The 23,507-nt window shown below is 40.7% G+C and overlaps 1 protein-coding gene across 1 annotated transcript; it reads right to left on the minus strand.

Annotated features, from left to right (window-relative positions):
* Positions 1 to 949: 949 nt before the first annotated feature.
* On the minus strand, positions 950 to 22,001 carry DERL1 (derlin 1). Its single transcript, XM_087931685.1, has 8 exons — positions 21,755 to 22,001; positions 17,977 to 18,088; positions 13,531 to 13,595; positions 12,731 to 12,757; positions 11,101 to 11,196; positions 9,838 to 9,890; positions 6,610 to 6,720; positions 950 to 2,119 (listed from the first exon to the last, which is right to left on the minus strand). Exons 1-8 carry the CDS (start codon positions 21,905 to 21,907, stop codon positions 1,981 to 1,983), a joined length of 756 nt encoding a protein of 251 aa, XP_087787811.1. The 5' UTR covers positions 21,908 to 22,001; the 3' UTR covers positions 950 to 1,980.
* Between the last annotated feature and the right edge of the window lie 1,506 nt (positions 22,002 to 23,507).

The following is a 23,507-nucleotide window of genomic DNA, read 5'->3' on the forward strand; positions in this document are numbered from 1 at the left end:
TGATGCTAACTGAATTCTTTGTCTACATATATACTACTGCACTATTGGAAACATCATTGACTTTCCTTGGAGTCCATAAAGGGATTACAAACTAGTTGCGGACAACAGTGAAATCACTCCCAGTTTATCAAACCAGTCACTGACTCGAAGGAGCATCGGCCCGGCATGAAGAAATTGTGAAGGGAAAAACAAAGCATAATTATGAGTACAGCACTTCCCATTTTGGAGAAGCATCATTTCCTAGCAGAGCTGAATGTGTATCTCTGTGTGTATCCATATTTGTATTGTTCATTTGTATCCCTATTTTAGAATAGTAGGCAGTTCGGCTAATGCAGAGGTGGGAAATGATGGGCCCTGTATGACTTGTAGACTTCAACTCCCAGAATTACTGAGCCATCCTGGCTGAGGAATTCTGGGAGTTAAAGCCCACAAGTCGCAAAGGGGCCATCATTTCCCACCCCTGGGCTAATGTAATTAGGGGAAGTGGACAAGACTAGGATTGCTGTGATGCTTCTTGGATTTTCATAGTGGGTCTTGTCTAGTTAATTCAGACAAACTCTAGAGAAGGCCAATCATTTTAAGCAGTCTTTCCCAACTATTACAATTACCAGCTGTGTGGACTTCAACTCCCAGAATTCCACAGTCAGCATGGCCATTGAGGAGAGGAGAATTCTGGGAGTTGAAGTCCACCCAACTGGTAATAGTTGGGAGTTGGAAGTCCACCCAATTGGTAATCACCACAGTTGGGAAACACAGATTTGAAAGACAAAGGGAAGGTTGACTCCCCCTTTTCACAGCACACCTGGCAATGTTTTCCAACATCACCTGTTAGCAGCTCCAAATTATGACATCGGGCTCTTAAAATGAAAACTAATCACCATCTTCCATCAGCGATTCCCCCATACTATTTATGTGCTTGTGTTTCATTCAAAAATGAAAAATGCTGGAGGAAGTTAGTATTTGTTTTATTAAGCTCAGCTATCTGATTCCTGTTGCTTTTATGGTTGTACAAAGAGGTATTTCTACATTAGCCATTCAGCAGTTTTTTCTGCATTCTGTCTTCTTACACTCGTGTGCAAGAGAAGCATTGCCTAGTCCTTCAATCCAGGATACACATGCGAAAGCCACCATTATACATTCAAGGCAACAGAGGTTATTTTTTTTCTCATTTCCAATTAAATATGCATAGGATTAAACCCCATCATCAAAATCAGGATCAACAGTACTTATTCCAAAGTCAGTGCAGACAGAACTGGACATTTAAAATGCGCCACATTTGCTATGCTGGGAATACAGAGGCTACAGTAAGCTTGCAAATTTAAAAGCTAGCATTATTTAGCCAAACCTTTCTTCCTTTGTTTAATGGCTCCAGGTAGAATTCATTACCATTCGAATCTGATTTAGCTAAATAAGTACTTGTCACTCAAAAGGGGAATTTTAAAAATAAAAGTGGCTTCCAACTAAATAAAAGAGAAATGCAACTGTAGATACCTGAAGTGTTTTTCTTAGCATTACTGTACACTTGGAACATTTAATTTAACTCAAACTGGAGCAAGAAAAGACTTCAATGACTGTTTTTTGGTTTTTTTTACCACAAATTGGATTCAGGGAGTTTTTTTGTAGGAGTCTTACATGAAATGAGGCCTACAAGATCAACTGAGGAACATGAACTCCCGTGAGAGAGGGGTTATAGAAAGTACACCCTTTAAAAAAATGTATCATTCTTTTTTCTTTTAATGGCAGCAGTGAATTAAAGAAGTTAATGGCCTGGAATAAAATCTTAAATTGTCTCTTCAGTCGTGTTGTCTTCCACCAGGAACAAACAAGAATTCGTAATGGGTCAGAAGAACCAACAACACTAGAGCAAACCTGCTCCTCAGGATACCCTCCACAGCAAGAAACATTCCCATGTGTTGTCGAAGATGTTCCTCACAGAAAAAAAGGGGAAAAAAAAAGCAGAAAAGTTTTTGTTGGTTTGTTTCATTGATCACCCAGCCGGAAGCCCTGGCCCCAGTTGTGTCGTGTGTCTCCCTGGCGATTATCTGCGGGTCTTCGCATACTGGCAGGAGGAACCCCGAATCCAGATACCCCTCCCCTTCTGTTGGGCAGCCATTTGTACCTGTGGGTAAAGAGAAAAAGCAATTCAGACGGTCATCCTAGCCCCCAATTCGGCTTTATTGAATTGAATTCTTTATTGTCATTGTACGTATATATACAGTATACATATAATGAAATTCACATAACAGAGACCAGACCCAACATGCACACACGACAATCCCCAAACACCTCCCCACCCGCCAAAATTCCCCGCCTCCTAAAAACACACAAGCATCCACACAACAGACTGACCCAAACCCTTTTCCAATAAAACAAACACGAACCAAAGGGAACAGAAACCTTTTAATGATTCTTACAAATCCCCGGTTAAAAGGCTGCAGCAAGCTAATTAACTTTGATAAGCATGAGCCTCACCAAAACTGCGAGATTACCAAGAATCACAGATAAGAAATATTTCACAACACAACAGTCTTAAAATACTAACTTAAGATACTGTAATGTCCATGAGGCTGAGTTTCAAAACGTCTTTGCTTCCTGCAAAGAACGTTCGCTTTACAGCTGGCTTTTATCTTCTTGAAGGAGGGGCCATTACCTGGCAGCCTTACTTCTGAGTCGCCCGTGCTGTTGCAGTTGCTCTTTCCTGCTTTCCTAGCAATCCTACATGCGCTTGGCACAGGCTCCTCAGGAACCTCATCATTGCTGCCAGCCCCCACAATCTCTGAAGGCCACTCCCCAATAGTCCTGGCCCCTCATCTGAATCCTCGCTCTCCTCAGCCATCCGCACCTGCTGCCGGCTAACCACAACACAGACCAAGTAATACTGCCCAACAGCTCACTGATGGTGGTCCTTCAGTTCATTGTTAAGTGCAATTATAACTCTGGGACAAAAACTATTCAGAAAACGTGTGGTCTGAGTTTTAATTGTTCTGTATCTTCTGCCAGAAGGTAACAGTCCCAAAAGATTGCGAGCAGGATGGTAAGCAGCAAAACGAGACTTCAGCAGAGATTGAAATTGAGGAAGCAACAAAGGCTTAGGCTGCAGTTTCAATACAGGTAGTCCTCGACTTGCAACACTTCGCTTAGTGACCATTCCAAGTTACAATGGCACTGAAAAAAGCGACATACAGTGCAACCTCGGGTCGCAAACGCTCCTGTTCATGAACAAAAAATCCACCCGATTTTTGAATCAGGTCACGATTCAAAAATCGGGTGGTGAACAAAATCGGCGCAGAAAGATTCTCTTTCCACACAGATTTCCCCTTCGGCACCATTATTTTTGTCCGCGCATGTGCAGAGGGTCATACTTTTGGTCACGACCAAATTGGGTTGCGGCCGAAATCCTGAACGGATTATGGTCACGACCCGAGACTACTGTATGACCATTTTTCACACCGATGACCGTTGCAGCATCCCCAGGGACATGTGATTTATAATATTCAGATGCTTGATAACTGGCTCATATTTATGACAGTTGCAGCATCCCAGGGTCACATGATCCCCTTTTGTGACTTTCTGACAAGCAAAGTTAACAGGGAAACCAGATTCACTTAATGACCATGTTATTAACAACCGCAATTCACTTAACAAACGTGGCAAGAAAAGTCATTAAAATGGGGAAAAACTCATTTAACACATTTCTCAGCAACCTAAATTTGGGGCTGAGTTGTCATAAATTGAAGACTTACCTGTACAAAGCAGCTGGAATGCTTTGGCTTTCTTTTTTAACCAGTTTAGACTCTTAACCAAAAATTCTGAGAAATAGCCAAAGAAAAGCTGCTCTCTGTGTCTTACTGAAAATTAAGAAGCTTCCCAGCTTAATAGGAGGATCAAGTGAAGGTCATTAAAACTGCTTTTTCAGCCTGGTTAAAGCACCAGAAAGCAGGGGCAGTATTTTGTAAATGAAGTATACAGGTAGTCTGTCATGCCCCTGTCGGAGTCTGAATCCAAGGAGGAAGACGAACAACTGACAGGGAATGGGAGTGTGGCTCCATCGGCTGTGGATGAAACTGGGGAAGGGCAAAGTCCGGCTGGGCAGAGCAGGGGAGAGGTAGAACAAGGGAGAAGAGTTCAGAGGAAGACCCAGGCCCATCACTTCTTCATCCTAGGGCACGCAGGGAGAGAACGGAGAAGGGAGCAACGCGGGTTGCGTGGCTTATGGGGAAGGAAATTCTCTTCATTAGCCACACTCGGGAATGAGAGTTTAAAAGAAATGCATGCTGAGTGCAGCTGCTGCTGGGAGCAAATGGAGTTTATCTTGTGTTGACTTTGATTATCTGTGCTCCTAGTGTCTTCTCAAACATCCTTCACGTCTGGAATTCCTTCTCTTGCCCTGCCAGATTAATTACCTCATTTTGCCTTGATTGGACTTATAAAGTTTTTGTTGACCACGTTTTGGACTTGATTCTCTGCAGCCAAAGGCTGTTCCTGGGAGAGTTTTTCTCCAGCCAGAAGGTAACCAGGACATTGAGGGCAAACTTGGAGCTAATAAAGGGACTCCTACTGATTATCTGTGTTGCTTTTGTGTCACACCCCGGGTCATCACATTGTCCTTCACTTACAACCATTTGTTTAATGACCATTCCAAGTGACAGCAACACTAAAAAAGTGACATATGACCATTTTTCACACATACGACCAACTGTTGCAACACCCCTGTAGTCACGTGATCAAAATTCCAATGCTTTGTCAAGGGACTCATATTTATGATGGTTGCAGTGTCCCAGGGTTATGTGGTCACCTTTTGCGACCTTCTGACAAAGTCAATGGGGAGACTAGGCTCATTTAATGACCATGTTACTAGCTTAACAACTGCAGTGATTCATTTAACGATTATGGCAAGAAAGGTTTGTAAAATGGGGCAAAACCCACTTAATGGTCTTGCTTAGCAAAAGATATTTTGGGCTTAATTGTGGTCATAAGTCACAGACTACCTGGAAAATGGGGTGTGGCTAAATTTCAGCCTCTGTCACTGGACAGGGATGTTATCTTACTTTTGGATTTATATCTAACTCTCCCTGGTCTTCCCTGCAATTTCCCGTTAATGTAAGTCTTGAATTCTCTCTCAGCTTTCTATTTTGAACTAAAAAATTATAGCCTATTGAAAAAATATAGCCTCAACCTGGTTTTCACTCCCAGGAAGCTTACCAAACAGGTCACACATTTTCCTTGCATTCTTACCTCATTAAACTTAATTTTATTTTAAATACCATCTCCAATTCTCTTTTCCCTTATTGAGTCAGACAGGAAATGAGTGGATTTGGCTTTTCTGCTCAACCTGTGAGAGTGTTCTTACCCAGGAGTCAGATGACTCTTGTGTGTCAAGGCTGAGATTACTAATTACCACAAAAGCACACAGGTGTGACATCGTATCTATCTCTAAAATAATTTTTAAAAAGCACCTAGTTGCCTAGCCCTATGTCACAGAATCAGATGTACCAGCTCCCACTCGTCACAAGGACACCAATAATTTTGCTACAGATGTATTCTTTGCTTTCTTTAATATCTGTGGCAGAGAACATAGAAGCTGTAATTCACTCTGAATACTGAGCCAGGTGTCCAACAGCTTCGTGGACAGAAAACCTCAACATCTGAGCTAAGCCTCATCCTTAGGGTCCTTTCTTTTGTCTTCGTAAGAAAGCCAGTTTGGTTTAGGTGGTAAAGGCATCAGGCCAGAAGCCAGGGGACAGTGAGTTCTAGTCCTGCCTTAAGCATGAAGGGTGGCTGAGTGACTTTGAGTCAAATTACCGGGGGACTGTGAGTTCTAGTCCCACCTTAGGCATGAAGGACAGTGGGGTGGCTTTCGGCCAAATCACTCAGCCAACCCAACCCAACCCAGGATTGTGGTAGGGAAAAAAGGAGGAGGAAATAATATTAGGTATGTTATTTATAAATAATAATGGTGGGATAAAAAATAAATAAACAAAAACCAGTCATTTTAGCTCCTCTGGAAGGAGAATTGGAAGACAGACCTCTGCAAGTATTCTTCTACTTGCAGTGCTCCTTCAATTTAAAATTGGAAAGACACCAATTAGTTTTAAAGGTAAAATCTTCCTGGAGTCAAGACTTACATGACCATGTGAATAGATTTAACCTGACAATAATATGGAAGGCAGATTAGATTAAGATTAGAGATTAGAATAGATAGACAGACAGACAGACATGATAGGCAAAGAAAGAGAGAGAGAGAGAGAAAGCAAGAAAGAAAACATTTTTAAGCAGAGGTCAAAAAGAAAAAGGCCAACTCTGGAACTTGCTGCCATTATCATTATGCAGCAACATTTCAGGAAAATAAAGGAGGAAGTGAACGAATCATATTTGGGAGCTTGTAATAATTTGAGGTAACTTGAATCAACGTTTCCCATTTGTCTATGTCAGAGACAAAATATGAATGAAATGCAGCAATTGACCTAATTACCTATCTATCCATCTGGAAAAATGTGCACGGGTCTCATTACTGCCATTGTACTTTTGTTTTCAGTTCTAATTAGAATAACATTTCAACATTCCAAAGTATTCGAATCTGATTAAAAAAAGAAGATAAAACCAACTTACAGAAACTGAGGTGTTGACAGAAAATTTCTTCCTCCCAAATCCATTGGGTATTTAAACATTAAGAAAAAATACAGATGACCAACCAAGTTGCCGATCAATTCATTGATGATGCTGTAGGATATTAGGAAACAGCATTTTACAGCGTTAAAAATGAGCAATTGAAGCATTTTCTACTAATAATGTGAACGCATCTTAATCAATGGGGCCAATTTCTAATGGGTTTGCACTGCTGAAGAGCTTGAGAGCTGCTATGACTGAAAATAACCCAGACAAGCTACCCCAAGGGTTGCATATTGTCTGCAAACATTTTTGAAAAATGTATTTTGGCAAATCTGTGGGGAAGACAGTGCTAATGGACTAAACACTGAATTTAAAAAGTGAATGCCATCAAAATAGAACTTAGAAATGATAAAAGTCACAATCTCCATCATCGACTGCATCTATCTGAACTGCATACTTCAGAAGGCCTTGAGACAGTACAATTCATGATTAGGGAAGACCGTTACAATCCCAATATATTCCAAGTATTGATGGCCACTTGTATTAATCCTTCTTCTAGCTACGTACACAGAAAGTTGAGTGCCATTGGAAAAACAGTAATAACTGAAATCATTGAAAATTAGATTCCAGAAGAATTTTTAATATTGGGCTATAATTTCAGAAGGTAGTTAAGCTGGCTTTCCTTGGGAAACTTCATTGTTGGGAATTGAAACCCGAGACTCTTAGTAAAAGGTAAAGGTTCCCCTCACACATACATACTAGTCGTTACTGGTTCTAGGAGGCGGTGCTAATCTCCATTACAAAGCTGAAGAGCTGGCACTGTCTCTGTGGTCATGTGGCCGGCATGACTGAATGCCAAAGGTGCACGGAATGCTGTTACCTTCCTACCAAAGTGGTCCCTAATTTTCTACTTGCATTATTACAGGCTTTCGAACTGCTAGGTTGGCAGAAGCTGGAGCTGGGACAAGTAATGGGAGCTCACTGGTTACGCAGCGCTGGGGATTCGAACTGCCAAACTGCCGACCTTTCTGATCGACAAGCTCAGCATCTTAGCCACTGAGCCACTACATCCCCTGTTAGTCCCCTGAGATTCTTACTAGAGTTACTCAATTTATAAAGACACAACTAGGCAAGGTGGAAATTAAGCAGGACAGCAACTGATCAGTTTCACGCTACCTCCTAAGCAGTTTTTTTCAATTTCATAAGGCCTCCAGAATTGAGCTGTCAAAATTAAGTAGCCAGTGCTGTGCACAACCTGGACGCAGAGAGACAAGTCAATGGAGGCCTGAGTCCATCAACCTTTCAAGTGTGAATTTTGGAGCCCATTTTCGCTGGCAGAGCGCTTGGGCCACCACAGGCGCCCCCAACACGAGTGATGTCAGGCTGGCCACGCCCACCCTGGCCCCCAAGATCAAACACAACCCTGATGTGGCCCTCAATGCAATAAAGAGTTTGATACCCCTGGCCTAAAGACCTTTCATCAACGCAAATCTTGCATCCCCAATCTAATTTTCAGCCTACTTCAAATTAAATCAGCACAGGTTTGCACAGCTCTAGCAAACAGCCCATTCTGGCAGCATTATTTTTTTAAAAAATATATTAAAATAAGAGGCAGCCAGACTGCATTAGCCTTGATACAAAGTTTGCTGCCCCTAAACAAACAAACAAACAAACAAAAAACGGCTGAAATTTTTGCCCCCACCTCCTCAGATGCTGTTATTACATTGCTACTACAGCAATGGTCTCCAACCTTTTCGGCCTTGGCAGACCAGCGAGGGGGGGGCAAAGGGGATGGCTCTGCGCACAGCAGGCGGGCGAGCGCACACAGCTTCATTTGTGCAAGTGGTGGGCACGCGTACTTGCCACTTGCACAAATGGAGCGTCATGCGCGTGATCGCCCACTGCATGTGCAAGTGAAAATGCATGTGAGCACTCGCCTGTCGCTTCTGCAGCCCGGTTTTAAACGGGCTGCAGCCCGGGGCGTTGGGGACCCCTGTACTACAGTACCTAGTTCTTCTCAGAACACCTACAGCAAAGCTTCTTAAACTTCATGCTTCAGACCCCACCTTAGAAAAAGAATTTAAATGCCGAAGGAAAATACAGGCATAACTTGTTTGACAAAGGAAAGCAGATATGCTCAAGTGCAATTATCGAAACGTTACAAACTACCTGTGTGTAATATAATAATAGATAGTATGTGCTTCTTTATTAATCAGTTAAATCAGCACTAAGGCAATACAAGTAGCCCTGTTGCTACAGCCACAATTGAGTGTCCAGAATCTCTGTTGTTGAGCAAAGCGATGAAGTGAGCCACCACGTGACTGCTTTGCTCAATGACCACAATCCCAGCTCTCCCAGTTGCAGTCATTAAGCAGACCATTGGAGAGTAAGGCCCAGGACTCCCAAGCATAGGATAGGAAGAGGGCCTCCTATCACATCCAGGAGCCTGAGACTCCCTCCTCACAATAATGTTGGTGTTCACTAACATTTTTTTGCCAGCTTTAAGATCCATTCTTCGGCACACTCAGCTGACTTGGAAATCTATTTATTTATTGAATTTATATATTGCTGCCTATTTGCCCATGGCGACTCACGGCAGCTTACAGAATGTAAAACCATATTTAAAATTAAAAAAAACAATAAAAACTAACAAAAAGAATCAAATAAATTAATAGAGTACAATCTGGAAAATAATCTGGAAATAAATAAATAAATAAATCATTCCCAACTCCTACTGCCTGCCCAGATGACAGCAGATCACATGAGCCATTTGATGGGCTTTAAATTTTAAATTCTGAGAGTTCAGTCCACGTATCTAAAAGTGACCAAGGTTAAGAAACAGTGATTTACAGAATTATGAAGTCCTCAGTCTCTCTCCGCATCCCATTTGGTTTGACAGGAGGAGCGTGCTCTGGGCCCCAATGGTTAAGAAGTGCGTTCTTCCCAGATCAGAAAACATGTATTTTCAGTCACAGTGCCTGATTTTTTGGAACACACTTCCCTCCAAAATTAGATTGGCCCTAACCCTGTCAGCTTTCACAAAACCTTGAAGCTTTGGGTCTCTTCCTGACACAGTGGCTAGATTGTTGATTGGAGCCCATCAGGTTGCAAATTCTTCCTTGGTCACTATTACAGTATTGTGGTTTTTTTGTTTCCTGAATTTTTATTTTGAATGCTGTTAGCTGCCCAATTAATCAGGCACAGAAAAAAGTATTCAGAGATACTTACGAGCCTCCAATGATATAGTTGAATCCCAGGATAACCCATGGCAGATAGCATGCCTAGGAAAACAACAGCACACGTTGGAAAACTACAGCATATGTTTAGCGTAACGAACTTGAAGGGCAAAATTATCCTTTCATCTCATGTGCTGCGATCCTGAACCTGGTTGGGCCATATGTCTAACAAGGAAATGCCTGTTGAGCTGCCATTGAAAATAAAATGGTGGTTGGGATATTGGCTGGACTAGGATTGTAGACTATCCTATTATCCAAATTGTGTTTGCATCAGTTTGCTACATTTCATTTCCTGTGATTAACACCAAGCCATGCTTGCCATGTTGAATAAACATGCTTTAATGTTATTTCATCCCAGACTATACCATATTTTCTCAGATATTGAGAATAGGAGCTGGATAGATGAGCCTACAAAATACCAGGCTGGAAGGAAGAAATTCAGGAGCTTAAAGTAAGCATTTTCTGAATTATTGATACGCAGAGCCCAAAACGCAGAGCCCATCACTACACTAAGTGGAGTAAAAATACAGTGAAGTGGCCTCCGGTGTTAACTTCTGGGTCTTTAAAATTTTCCTTAGATGTTGCAAAATGCAGACCTTTTTAACATTTATTTCTTCTATTTAAATACATTTTTATTCGTCATATTTCACCATAAAAACACACTTCTACTCTTTACAGTGTTCCTGTTACGGTGTTCACTTATATTAACACAGTCTATAAATATATCCATTACTATTTCTATACAATTATATACTTATCTCTAAAGATAGCCTGTAACAGTATTTACAAATATATATACAATATTTCTTACTTTACTATATTTCCTACCTACTTTTCATATGGCTCCTTTACGTCTTCTTTCTAGCCAATTATGACCCTTTTAACATTTAAATTACATGCGCTGTAGTCTCCTTATCTGCAGAATGCAGCCACGACGCCCTTAATAATTTTGTTCAAAAATTCATTCACTATTTTTACACTTGAGACAACCTTCTGTTTTATGAAATCTCTTTCCTACTTGTTGAGCTGTCCTACAGCTATTTCTGTAATTTCCCTTCCCTTAAAGAACTGTATATGGAGCACTGTCAAGAAGGAAACGATCACACAGACGTCAGATAATGTAAATCCCAAACTTCTCTCAAAAAATCTGGAAGGAATCAAGGAATGGATGCCGTGATTCAATCGGATGTTGAAATTCCACTGATTTGGGCAAGGCTTCCAAAAGACAGAAGCTACATCTCTTCAGACCACTCACCTTAAACCGAGTCCCAAACCAAAACGACACAATCATGTCTCTGTTCAGCTGGGCCCAAACATAAAGTACAGACATGATCAGGGGGATCATCAGCAACTATAAGAGAACAAAGGATCCAACATGGTTTAAAATCAGCTTTGTCGACTCTCAAACTGAAGTAAAAAATCTTACAAATTCATGTTCAATTTAGATACGTCTCTGTCCCATTTGATCTTCTTTTCTGAGGGAAGGCGGGGGAAGGGGAATGAATTTGGAACAAGAATATTTTTTGGAGGGGGGCGGGAATATATTTTGTAGATTTCTCCATAATCCATGATCCGTTAAATCTAATGAAACCAATAACCACATAAAGCCACATAAAGTTGATAGCTCTGTGGGAATCAGCCACTGCAGGAGGTATCAGTCCCAAAAAGTAAATACTAAAACCTAATCAGATTTGGAACAGTACTAGTTTCTAACAGAGTACATTTAAAAACTTTTCTTGAATGAAGGTAAATATAGGTCTCCCAGGACAATTTTGTAGGATCCAATCTGAGTCAGTCACCAGGACCAAAGTTCTTCCAAGCTTTCAGGCTCATGTTGGAGCCCCTCAGGGAAGAAAGAGAGAGAAGTTCCCTGGGGATCGGCTACAGCAGGGGCCTTCAAACTTGACACCTTTAAGACTTGTGGACTTCAACTCCCAGAATTCCTCCTCCAGTCATGTTAGCTCAGGAATTCTGGGAGTTGAAGTCCACAAGTCTTAAACTTGCCAAATCTGAAGACCCTTGGGCTACAGCAAGAGTCCAAAAATTGGAAAGAATAAACTCAGATTGGATCCTGCAAAAACTTTTCTTTTATCAACTAACTGCAGTTTAGCACTGTATTTGAACCTTCAGTTGTGATTAATGTTAACTTTCATTTACTGTAAACACGTGTATAAATCAAGATTCGAGACTGACTTGTTTCAGTAACTCATAGTAAAACTAGAGCATGTCTGGGTTTAAACATAAACTTAAACATTACTCATTAAAACATGGGAAAAGCTTCCATCTGTCTCTTTGGATAAGGGTGGGATCCTACTGGCATAACAACCAGTTCGGTGAGCGCGTGCTTTGCAGGTTGGGTTGGCTGAATGTTTGGCCGAAAGCCACCCTGCTGTCCTTCATGCCTAAAGTGGGATTAGAGCTCACAGTTCCCTGGTAATTTGGCTCAAAGTCATTCAGCCATCCTTCATGCCTAAGGCAGGACTAGAACTCACCATCCCCTGGCTTCTGGCCGGATGCCTTTACCACCAAAACCAAACTGGTTTTCTTACTAAGGCAAGAGAAAGGACAGCCTAGAGCCCAGGCAGGTGGATGGGCCCATCTGAAGAAAAGATCATCTTTGGAGAGAACTGGTTCAGTTGTCAGCTGCTCTTCAGAGCTACCGGTTCTATAGAACTGGGCCGAACCGGTAGAATCCCACCCATCTTTGGAGTCATATAGAGGAAAGCGCCAAGGACAAGAACCAGAGGCTACCGCTATGTTTCAAAGTGGCCATATTCTCCAATGGCTGTTCCTTAATGTCATCTGTAACTTTGATTTGGAAGGATGCGCACCAAAAGTCCTAATAAGCCTGATTTGCAAGACATTCAAAAAAAGGATATACTTACTTGCATATTCATTGCTAAGCCAGTAATCTTTTCATTTTAATTAAGGAAATCCAAATTAAGTAAACGTTAATACTTAAATTTATAATGATTCCATTTTAGACACGTAGAATAATGAATGCTGATATTTGTTATCATATTGAAGCCCCTTTGATACGGATGAATACATTTGGATCTCTGCCTACCTGCTCCACGTGGTTTTAATGAAGTCTATAAAATCTCCCTCAGGCCCAACCAAGTTGGGCTCAAACAATACATTAACAGCAGACTCGGATACTGTGAGATTCAGAGTATAGGAACCCAGCACATTGTGTGAACTAGGCTATGACGTTAGGCCATAATATGGTTTGTTCATTTGGCACATTGCAACACTCATCAAGCTTTGATAACCCAGATTTTGGGTGTGAAGGCAGCCATTGAGTCTCGAGCAAACCTTACGCTCTCATTCAGTTATACCAAGGGTCTTCAAACTTGTGAAGTCCACAAGTTTAAAACTTGTGGACTTCAACTCCCAGAATTCCTGAGCTAACATGACTGGAGGAGGAAGTCTGGGAGTTGAAGTCCACAAGTCTTAAAGCCGTCAAGTCTGAAGACCCCTGAGTTATACAGTGGCTGTTCCTGAATTGATCCCCTTTTTCCACCTGAGGGGAAAAAACCAAACATGTGAATTTAGAATTATCAGAAGAGAAATGGGGGTGCCTAGAATGATTTCCCTAAGGCCACGGAAGCATTCCTGGTGAGGGGGATGCTTTTCCAAGACCCAAACCTGTCCAAACGTTGGCAGCAGATTCGAGAAAGGATACAACTATGCAAATCCAGTTAAACAGCAGCATGAACATGTAGTCGGCAGGCCTTCCATTGAAAGCACCTGTGAACAAAGAACGACATTGCAGTGAACGTAATCCCTGGCACTTGTTTTTCCCTCCCTTTTCCCCAAGAGGCTGTGGGAGCCTCCAGAAGGCTGTGATTAAATCGCGGGATGCAACTTCAACTTTTGTTCTGAGAAGCTAACAAGAGGCTGCTCTGTTCAGTGAGGGTATTTTATGGGAAAGCGTTATCCAGTTTTTGTAGGAAAATCTAAATTACTACCTGTATATATGGAGAGTCTCTGTACACAGCATGAATTCTAGCTTTGAAGGGGGGTTTTTCCAAACAAATATTATACAAAATTCTGGCATCAAACTCATTTTTTTGTTGTCCCACAAATACTGCCCAAAATTAACATACTACAGGTAGTCCTTGACTTATGGCCCAAAATTTCCATTGCTAAGCGAGAAAGTTGTTAATTATTTTACCCAGTTTTATGTCCTTTCTTGCCACAGTTGTTAAGTGTTAGTTGTTAAGTTAGTAACATGGTTGCTGTATCACCCACTGAAAGCAGAACTCTGAGGCAGGTACAGTGGAACCTCGGGTCTTGAACGCTTCTGTTCGTGACCAAATCGGGTGGAGAAGAAAAAATCCACCTGATTTTTGAATTGGCTCACAATTCAAAAATCAGGTAACGAACAAAATCAGTGCAGAAAGATTCCCTTTCAGCGCTGATTTCCCCTTCGGTGCAATTTTTTTTGTCTGCACAATCATACTTTCGGTCACAACCAAATTGGGTTGTGGCCGAAATTTTTGAATGGATTATGGCCGTGACTCAAGGCTCCACTGTAGATTCCACAAAGAAGGTGTTTATTGGATACATCATATCGGCACAGCCGGTGAAAACCAATTCTGAAAGTTCCTGCATTCACCTAATTAAAAGAGTAAAACTTCCCCCACCTTCATGGTGCCAGCAGTCACATAGTCCAATGACTATGGCTGGCAGGCTCCTCTCTTCCTTCACCAGCCACTTGTTATAATGACCTTGGTTCCCACAGGAAAACTTTTTGTTTTGACTGTTGGCTGGAGTATCTTCTTCCCCCTTCCCTTCCCTCTCCCAGGCTTCATGTCAACTGAATGCACCAATTATCATATTAAACAAGACTATGTCAACCTTCTACGCACCAATTCCACCCGCAATTTTTACAATTTTGTAAATTAGAAACTAAAAGACTCAAGGTCCATCCCACCCCTGATAGGACCTAATGGTAAAGACTGCAACGATGACACCATTAAAGCCAACATCTTTAACACATTCTTTGGCTCAGTATTTGTAAACAGCAATGGATCATGCCCAGTATTTCCTAGCCGAACCACAGAAAACTACAATGATCTAATTCATATCGATTTTACAGAAGACAATGCTGAAAAAGCACAGCGCAATCTAAAACCATCTCTATCTATTGGACCAGACAGAATATGTGCCTACTTCTTAAAAAAGCTATCCACTGCCATAGCAGAACCTCTAAGCATAATCTTTGAAAAATCTTTCAGGACCAGCTCCTTGCCAAAACTATGGTCACAAGCCACAGTCATCCCCATCTTCAAAAAGGAAGACCCCAGCCTAGTTGAAAATTACAGACCAATCTCCTTATGCTGCGTCACCTGTAAAGTCATGGAATCAATTATTAACCAATCCATCATCCTCCACTTAGAAACAAACAACCCACTCTCTAATAAACAATTTGGTTTCAGAAAAAAACCTATCCTGTAATCTGCAACTCTTGCACTGCAAACACATATGGACTACACAACTCGATCAGGGCAAAGCAATAGACACAATCTACATAGACTTCTGTAAAGCCTTTGATTCAGTGGTACATGACAAACTACTCCTAAAACTAAAATCTTATGGTATCTCTGGATAACTGGGTAGAAGCATTCCTGTCAAACAGACAACAAATGGTCAAAATTGGGAGTGTCCTATCAAATTCTGTACCTGTCAATAGTGGTGTCCCCCAAGGCAGTGTTCTAGGACCAACTCTCTTCATACGCTACATCAATGACCTTTGTGATCATATTAAGAGCAACTGCCTTGTCTTCGCTGATGATGTAAAGCTGTTCAATACCACAGACAATACTGCTACCTTTCAAAAAGATTTTGACTATGTATCAGAACGGTCAAGCAAATGGCAACTTCAAATCTCAACAAATAAATGCTCTGTCTTACATATTGGAAAAAAAATCAGAAAATAAAATACAAGCTGAATAGTCAAGACCTTGTTGATGATCCAAGCTCTGTAAAGGATCTTGGAATATTCATCTCTAATGATCTAAGTGCTAGAGCCCACTGTAACTACATAGCCAAAAAGGCATTAATAGTTGTTAACCTACGTAGCTTTTTCTCTGGTAACATCACACTACTAACTAGAGCATACAAAACATTTGCTAGACTAATACTCGAATACAGCTCCTCAGTCTGAAACCCACATTACGTATCTGATATTAGCAGAATTGAGAAAATCCAGAAATATTTCACAAGAGTTCTCCACTCCTCTACCCATTGTAGAATACCTTATGCCACCAGACTCGAAATTGTAGACCTAGAAAACCTTGAATTACGACATCTTCAGTCTGATCTAAGTATGGTATATAAAATCATACATTGCAATGACTTAACTGTCAATGAATACTTCAGCTTCAACCATAACAAGACGAGCACACAACAGATACAAACTCAAGGTTAATCGTACCAAACTTGATTGCAGGAAATACGACTTCAGCAACAGAGTGGTCAATGTCTGGAATCCTCTACCTGACTCTGTGGTTTCTTCCCCAAACCCCCAAAACTTTAACCTCAGACTGTGTACTATTGACCTCATCCCTTTCTTAAGTGATCTGTAGGGGGCGTGCATAAGCGCAACAACGTGCCTACCGTCCCTGTCCTATTGTTTCTTTTTATTTTTCTTATATGTACCCATTTCATGTATTCATAACTATGTATATAGTTATACCTATTCTCTTGTAAGCGATTGACAAATCAAATAAATAAATAAAAATAAACTATAAACACAAGATGGCTTCAGCCAGGTTTGCTTCAGAGTTGGCATAGTAAGAGAATCTGGCTTCTTTGACTTTTACTTGTCAGAGACGGTCGCAAAAGGTGATCACACACAACTCGAGATACCAGTTGCCAAATGTCTACATTTTGATCACGTGATCATGGAGTTGCTTCAATGGTTGTTAAGTGTGAAAAATCAAGTCGTAAGTCACTTTTTTCAGTGCTGTTGTAACTTCAGTCACTAAATGAACTGTTGTAGGTCAAGAGCTAACTGTACTATACAAGGTTCACAATATAGTCAACATTATAAACTCTACAGCTCCTGCAGCATAATCGAGTTTGAGAAATGTATTATACAATTCTTTGTTTGCAAAGTTCCATCATTTAAGGCTGCAATTCTTACACAATTACTGCAATTGGTAATAACTGGTTATGCTAGAACTTTTTTCTAAATAAACTACATAAGAACAGTCCCAGAGTATTTAAAAGGCAACTCTTAACTGTTAGCTGTTTGGCTTGGTAGATTTGATTTATTATAAGGAGAACAGAAAGCAATTTTGTGTTCCTTGTATTTAAAAGGTACTTACACTTAGTAATAATCAAGCATGTCATAAATTACTGTATTATATCCAAGGAAAATGGCCTGCATGCACTTTTAATTTACTAATTCTCAATGATGGGAAATAAGCAATTAAGATACTTGACAAATTAAAAACACAATTAACAAGATTTTTAAATCTTTCAAACCCTTTCACTTCTGCCAAATCTTTAGCAATTGTCTGAGACTAGAATACTTGTTTCTCCAAGAACAAATCCGCAAAATTTTCTTTACCAAGACTTATTAAAATGAATGAACACACTAGCATAAGAATGCCAGCAAGTGAACTAATTTGAAATATACATCAATGTCTACAATACAGCAGAGATTTTTTAAAAAGAATTTATTCACAGCCTTACTGAGTGCTGGAGGGAAGAGTTCCATTTTCACTGATAAGGGGGGAAATTTGCCTCTGGCTACTTACATGACAGATGTTTTAATCTTTTGGCTAGTTTCCCTGAGGTCTTCCTAGCCTTGTAGAGGGAAATCTAAATATTCAAGTGATTCCGAAGCCAAGGTCACAGATTACAGCTGCTAGCTTTCTGCCTCGCCTTGCAAAACTTTCTATATTTAATCTACTTCGTTCTTATATATGCATTTTTTCCTAATACACTCAACTGTCCAAAGACAGTATTAGACATTTATATACATTTCTATAGATCCATACAGGTTGTGAATTGAATACGCCCGACTTAAAATATTTAAGCTGACCGTTTTTTTCTACCTTTCCTCAAAGGTAAAAAAAAATAAATGAACATTTGAACGGTGTGGTTGTATATTTACCTTCTTCCAGACGTGATGAATACTGATACAAAAAATAGAGATTCACCAGGTATAGAAAGCCTGTCCCTGGGCCAACAGGGAAATAAAATGTGGCAGTTATTGGCCTCCAGATCTGTTCAGACAAAAACAGCAGATATGTAAACTAGTATTATTTGAGAACTTGTTTAAACAATACCAAAGTTATTTGTATCGGGTAGCATCAGGATTGGTAAGATAGTATTGTACTACATACTAGCAAGGTTAGATCTCTAATTATCTGATGGATTATTGGAGGTGGAAAGCTCCCACCCCATCATCCCGTGAGAATATTGAGCCCACATCAGTGTCAGTCTGATGGGTCATAGATGCCAGGATTCAACAGTGCTGACCAGAAACTATTGAGCCAAAATTCAATGCTTTCCAGCAGAGATCTTGGCAACTTTAAGACTTGTGGACTCCAATTCTCAGGATTCTGGAGAATCCTGCTGAGGAATCCTGGGAGTTGAAGTCCACAAGTCTTAAAGTTGCCAAGCTTGGACATCCTTGCTTGACTGGGAAAGGTCTAAAAAAACTTTTGATTCATAAACTCTCTTCTATCTTCTGGTATAGTTGTAAAAACAATTTCAGACACTTTTCTTTTTCTGTTAATAAGTGTTTTCTCCACCAACAATAAACTCATCCCTCATGGAACACACAAAGATGGAGAGAGTGGAAGCTCTACAAGAAAATACCATCAAGCTTCAATAAGGGTCACAATTGGGGGGCGGGGAGGCTTTAAGAAAAAAAATATCTTTAAAGTGATTTAATAAGATTTGGACATGCTGTCTGGTCATAAAATGATGGAAGACAGAAAAGGACACTCTTGGAAAAGACAATGGATGGTTGACAGCACAGAGGACATCCCAAACATTCAACAGGCTAACACTATTACAAGTGATTTGGGCACCCTTGTATTGGTTCTGGATGATTGGCTGTGGATTTAGGGAAGAAAGCAGATCGATATACACTGTACTGTAAGATAACACAGGAGCACAAGCACCACCTGAGGCTTCACTCAGAGTCCATAGATTTTATAACTGGATGATTGCTTTCTGCATGCTGTTTACTATGATTGCCATTAACTGCCTGTCACATGTGAACTTTAGCAATCCTCCACCTGTTATAGGGACTTCCCTGTCTGTCACCTGTTAAAAATAGCCCAGCTAACCAAGCAAATGGCAGCCACTACATGAATAGCCTTCCTGCAAGAGGCAAGCCATGTTTCATTTGGACTAGGAATCCCCTAACAGCACAACCCTTGGATGCACTGGAGGATAATGTTCCTTATCCAAAGCCAATATGGACAATGGCTGCACCAGCAGAGGTTGAGCTACAGTCAAATATGTTTAGAAGGCATCCTATCAAGTAAGAGCATGTCATAAAGCATTTAGTTTCCTATCTAGATAATTGCTGCATCTCTGTGGTAAAAGAATGATATATCTACCTCAATTCCACGTGTTGGTATTCTCAAAGCAAAGAACAGGGAAGGAAATAAACCCGCAATCTGGGTGTCTAAGTTACTGCATGTCTCTCAAAATAAAACATCTACAAAGAAGCCCATTTCTCCTCCAATTTTGAGAAATATAGTCTTGCATCAAACAACCCATCTTATCACTATATTCCACTTTGCAATCCTCTCAGGTTGCACCCAAATGCAAAGGAATTGGCATACCAAAATGCTGAAATCTGCCTTCTCTGCTCCAGCCTCTGCTTTTCTTAGCATACCAACCCAGGTGGCAATGGGAAAAGATAGAAAATCAGATAAAAAAACTGATTTATCACACAACTTTAATCCCTATCATATTTTCCCTTTCTTCATAAAATGGAACATTCCTTCATATTTTCCTGCAGAGAACATACGTAGTTCAAGATTGAAGCAGTGGGCTGTAAATTATTCAGCTAATGAAATGTATGTAAATGAAAAACCAAGTTTAGAGAATTCTTATAACCTAATATGTTTATTATCTCTTTTCCTAAACCCTGCGATCCATGTCTAATTGTAAGGAACAATGAGGGGAAAGCAATTCCTTATAGCTAAGCACATTAAAAATCTTCCTTAGAAACTCATTTTGTTCAGCTAAAGCAAATATTGAACAAAAGAATCAAATTTTCCACAATAGTGATTTAAATAACTCTAGCTTCTTCAAAAAAAAAAAAAGACTAACCAACCATTTCCAACTTAAATTACTCCATTTTTTTTCACTATATTGGTACCTATCAAAATTCCAGAGACCCCTCTGTATGTTAATGATCGTTTATGTTCTTGGCACTAAAAATATAGCCCTGCAACAAGACAAAAGGGCAAAAATGAAGTCTGTGACTAAAGCAAACAATCCAGGTGATCTCTCATGCTATTTATTTATTCTGTATTCCTCCTATTTCTGGTTATTTGTGTTTTGCTAGCAATGGCCATAAATTAAAGCAGCTCAACTGTTTCCATGATTACTGAAAAAGGAAATACCTCCCACACGTCCACTCTCAAAAAAAAGGCCTTATTTTGTTCCACGAGTGACATGACACATACTTTTTCACACTTCTTACCAAGCGAATCAGGGATGATGAAAAAGAAAACTGAACCTCTCAAGAAAATGGCTCTCAGCAGCCAATACAAAATAACAATTGTATGAGCTTGTGTAGTTTAGTATTTGCCCAGCGCTAGTTACAATTTTTCTCAGTCCTCTGCTATCTGCCTCTTCCTGCTGAGACCAGGCAGTATGCAAATTTCCCCACTTTCAGTTTCTGAGCTAATTTACAAAGCACTTCACTTTTGATCAGTTTTCAACTCTTATGCAAAGCTCAGTGACGTGATGGTACCATAAATAAGTTATGATTAAAAGTTTGTATACCACGTTCAGCCAACAGCATGCAAGTAAACAGCTAAGGCTTGGAATGACCCCTAGTTTCACATGACTAAGCCTTCTGACCAGAATGGCATCCATACATAGCAAAGCACATTGGGGTTGGTCAGTATTTGGATGGGAAGCCACAATGGAAACCCCCCATTCATACATCCATACAGGCATATATACATATTTTTTTCACAATAAATAAACCGGAAACTGAATCCCACTGGTGTAGCCTAGATCAGGGATCCCCAAGCTTGGCAACTTTAAGCCTGGCGGACTTCAGCTAGGGAATTCTGGGAGTTGAAGGTTTCCAGGCTTAAAGTTGCCAAGGTTGGAGACCCCTGCCCTATTCAGCCATATTGGCTGAAATTAACTCTAACCAGAATCTTAGGCTTGGATATATTAAACAAAGGCCTAGCTCTCTGGAGAATCCTGGGGAAAGTAGTAGTAGGGAAGAAGAGGGTGACCAGCAGCACAGTGGATCGACTTAGTTACTACACCATCAGAAGACCTGGTTAGGTTAGGGACAGATCATCATGGACAAGATCTGTGTGGTCATCAGAAGTCATCAGAATGACTTGATGGCCCTGATCAGTCAATTAATCATTTTTCTGAAAGATATTTCTTTATCACACAAGTAAGCATCCCTTGCTTAGGTAAGCACCATTCAATTTCCAAGAAGAAGAAGAAAAAAAGTGTTTGCTTTATAAATGTCAAGTTACGGTGCCTCCCACCCAAACCAATAAGGGCACTTCCACCATAGCTTTAAAAAGTACACAAGTCTGGACTGGCATTCTCCGTAACTTTCCACCACCGACTACAATTCCCAACACACCCAGCGCAGCATTTGCTTCTAAGGGCTATCGGCACGAAGCGCGCCGTGCATGCCGGGAGCCGTAGTCCAGCTCGCCCACCTGGAAGCGGTTGATGAAGGCGTCCGGCCACAGGAAGAGGTAAACGGGGCTGATCAGGCCTAGCTTGCCGAAGAGGGGCACCGCGATGGCAGCTGCAAACCAGTAGCGGGTAATAAGCGGGATGGTCCGGAACCAGTCCCCGAGGTCCGACATCTCCCCTTCGCCACGGGTGAGGCCTGGACGCCGGGCCTCGCGCTCCTCTTTCCCGCCGGTGCTTCTTTTCTCAGCCAAAGAGCCGAGCGTCGAGAAGGGGCTGAGACCTGGCCGGTGGGTGGAGCCCGCCTTCTTCCGACGTGGCCACACCGAATTCGGCCAAACGGCTACTTCCGGTTTCCGCCTTCCTTTTGCTAAGCAACGGAACAAAAATAAAGGCGGGGGAAGGAAAAGTAGCGTCGCCGGAAGTTTCACTCTTAAAGGGACCGGGCACTTTTCGCTCCCTCGTTCTCTATAAATACAGGCGGTCTTCGATTTACAATAGTTCCTTTAGTGACCGTTCAGCTTGCGTTCAGAAATCGTGGGCGCTCCATCACTGGAGGTTTTTAAGGAGAGACCGGACAGTCACTTGAACTGAGATTGTATAGGTTCTCCTGCTTGAGCTGGGGGCTGGACTAGAAGACCTCCAAGGTCCCTTCCAGCTCTATTCTAATTCTAATTGTTCAAAGTTACAAGGGCACTGAAAAAAAGTGACTTGTGACCATTTTTCACACTTATGGCAGTTGCAGCATCCCCATGGACATGTCATTTACATTAGGATACTTGACAACTGACTCGCATTTATGATGGTTTCAGTGTCCTGGAGTCCTTTTGCGACCTGCTTACATGCAAAGTCAATGGGAAGCCAGATTCATTGAACAACCATGTTACTAATTTAAGAGTTACCCTGATTCACTTAACAAACATGGCTAGAAAAGTTGTAAAATGGGGCAAAAATCACTTCGCAAATTTCTCACTTAGCAACATACAATTATATATATTTAACTCCTTGCTTGAATTAATGCTCCTTTGGGGTTTTCATTGGATTGCAGTTCATTATCTCAATCTTTCTGGGCAGAAGAATGATGCATTACATATGCAAGACAGTATTTCTCTACCTTGGCAATTTTATTATGTATGGACTTCAACTCCCAGAATTCCCCATTCAGCATAGTTGAAGTCCACCTATCTGAGATCGTAGAGAAGCAGTGATATAAGGTGCCATGCTATCTAAACAAGCTTCATTGGCATGTTACATGGGCAACCATATAAATATAACTAACCACTTAAAAATGACCTAGATAACTGTTCCAAAAGTCAGAGAAAAATGCCTTCTTGAATTAATAAACAGAAGGCAGGGTACATACAAGAAAAATGAAGTAAAATATTAAGGTTCTTTGAAATTTATATTGCATGCAGCCTTTTCAATAAATAACCAAAATACCAGAAAATGACTAAAACCACATCCAGTTTGCCAGTTCCTAGAGGTTAGATCAAAGGAAAGATACTTCCTGTTAAAATACAGCAATAAGGAGTCTTTAATTACAGTCCACCAAGGGGGTATCAGCCTTAACATCTATCAACCTTCTGGGCAATTAACTTACCAGTCCACTCATCCAAAATGAGATGCAAAGCAAATATAATAATAATAATAATAATAATAATAATAATAATAATAATAATAATAATAATGTGAAAGTTACAAGTTAATAGCTGAGGTAGATGCAAACCAACCCAAAAGCCTTGCCGGAAAATTCCAGGATGCTTATCTATCAAACCT

Source organism: Pseudonaja textilis, chromosome 3 (genome assembly GCF_049901715.1).
Source record: "Pseudonaja textilis isolate UNSWEBS1 chromosome 3, rPseTex1.2, whole genome shotgun sequence".
Classification (NCBI taxonomy): Eukaryota; Metazoa; Chordata; class Lepidosauria; order Squamata; family Elapidae; genus Pseudonaja; species Pseudonaja textilis.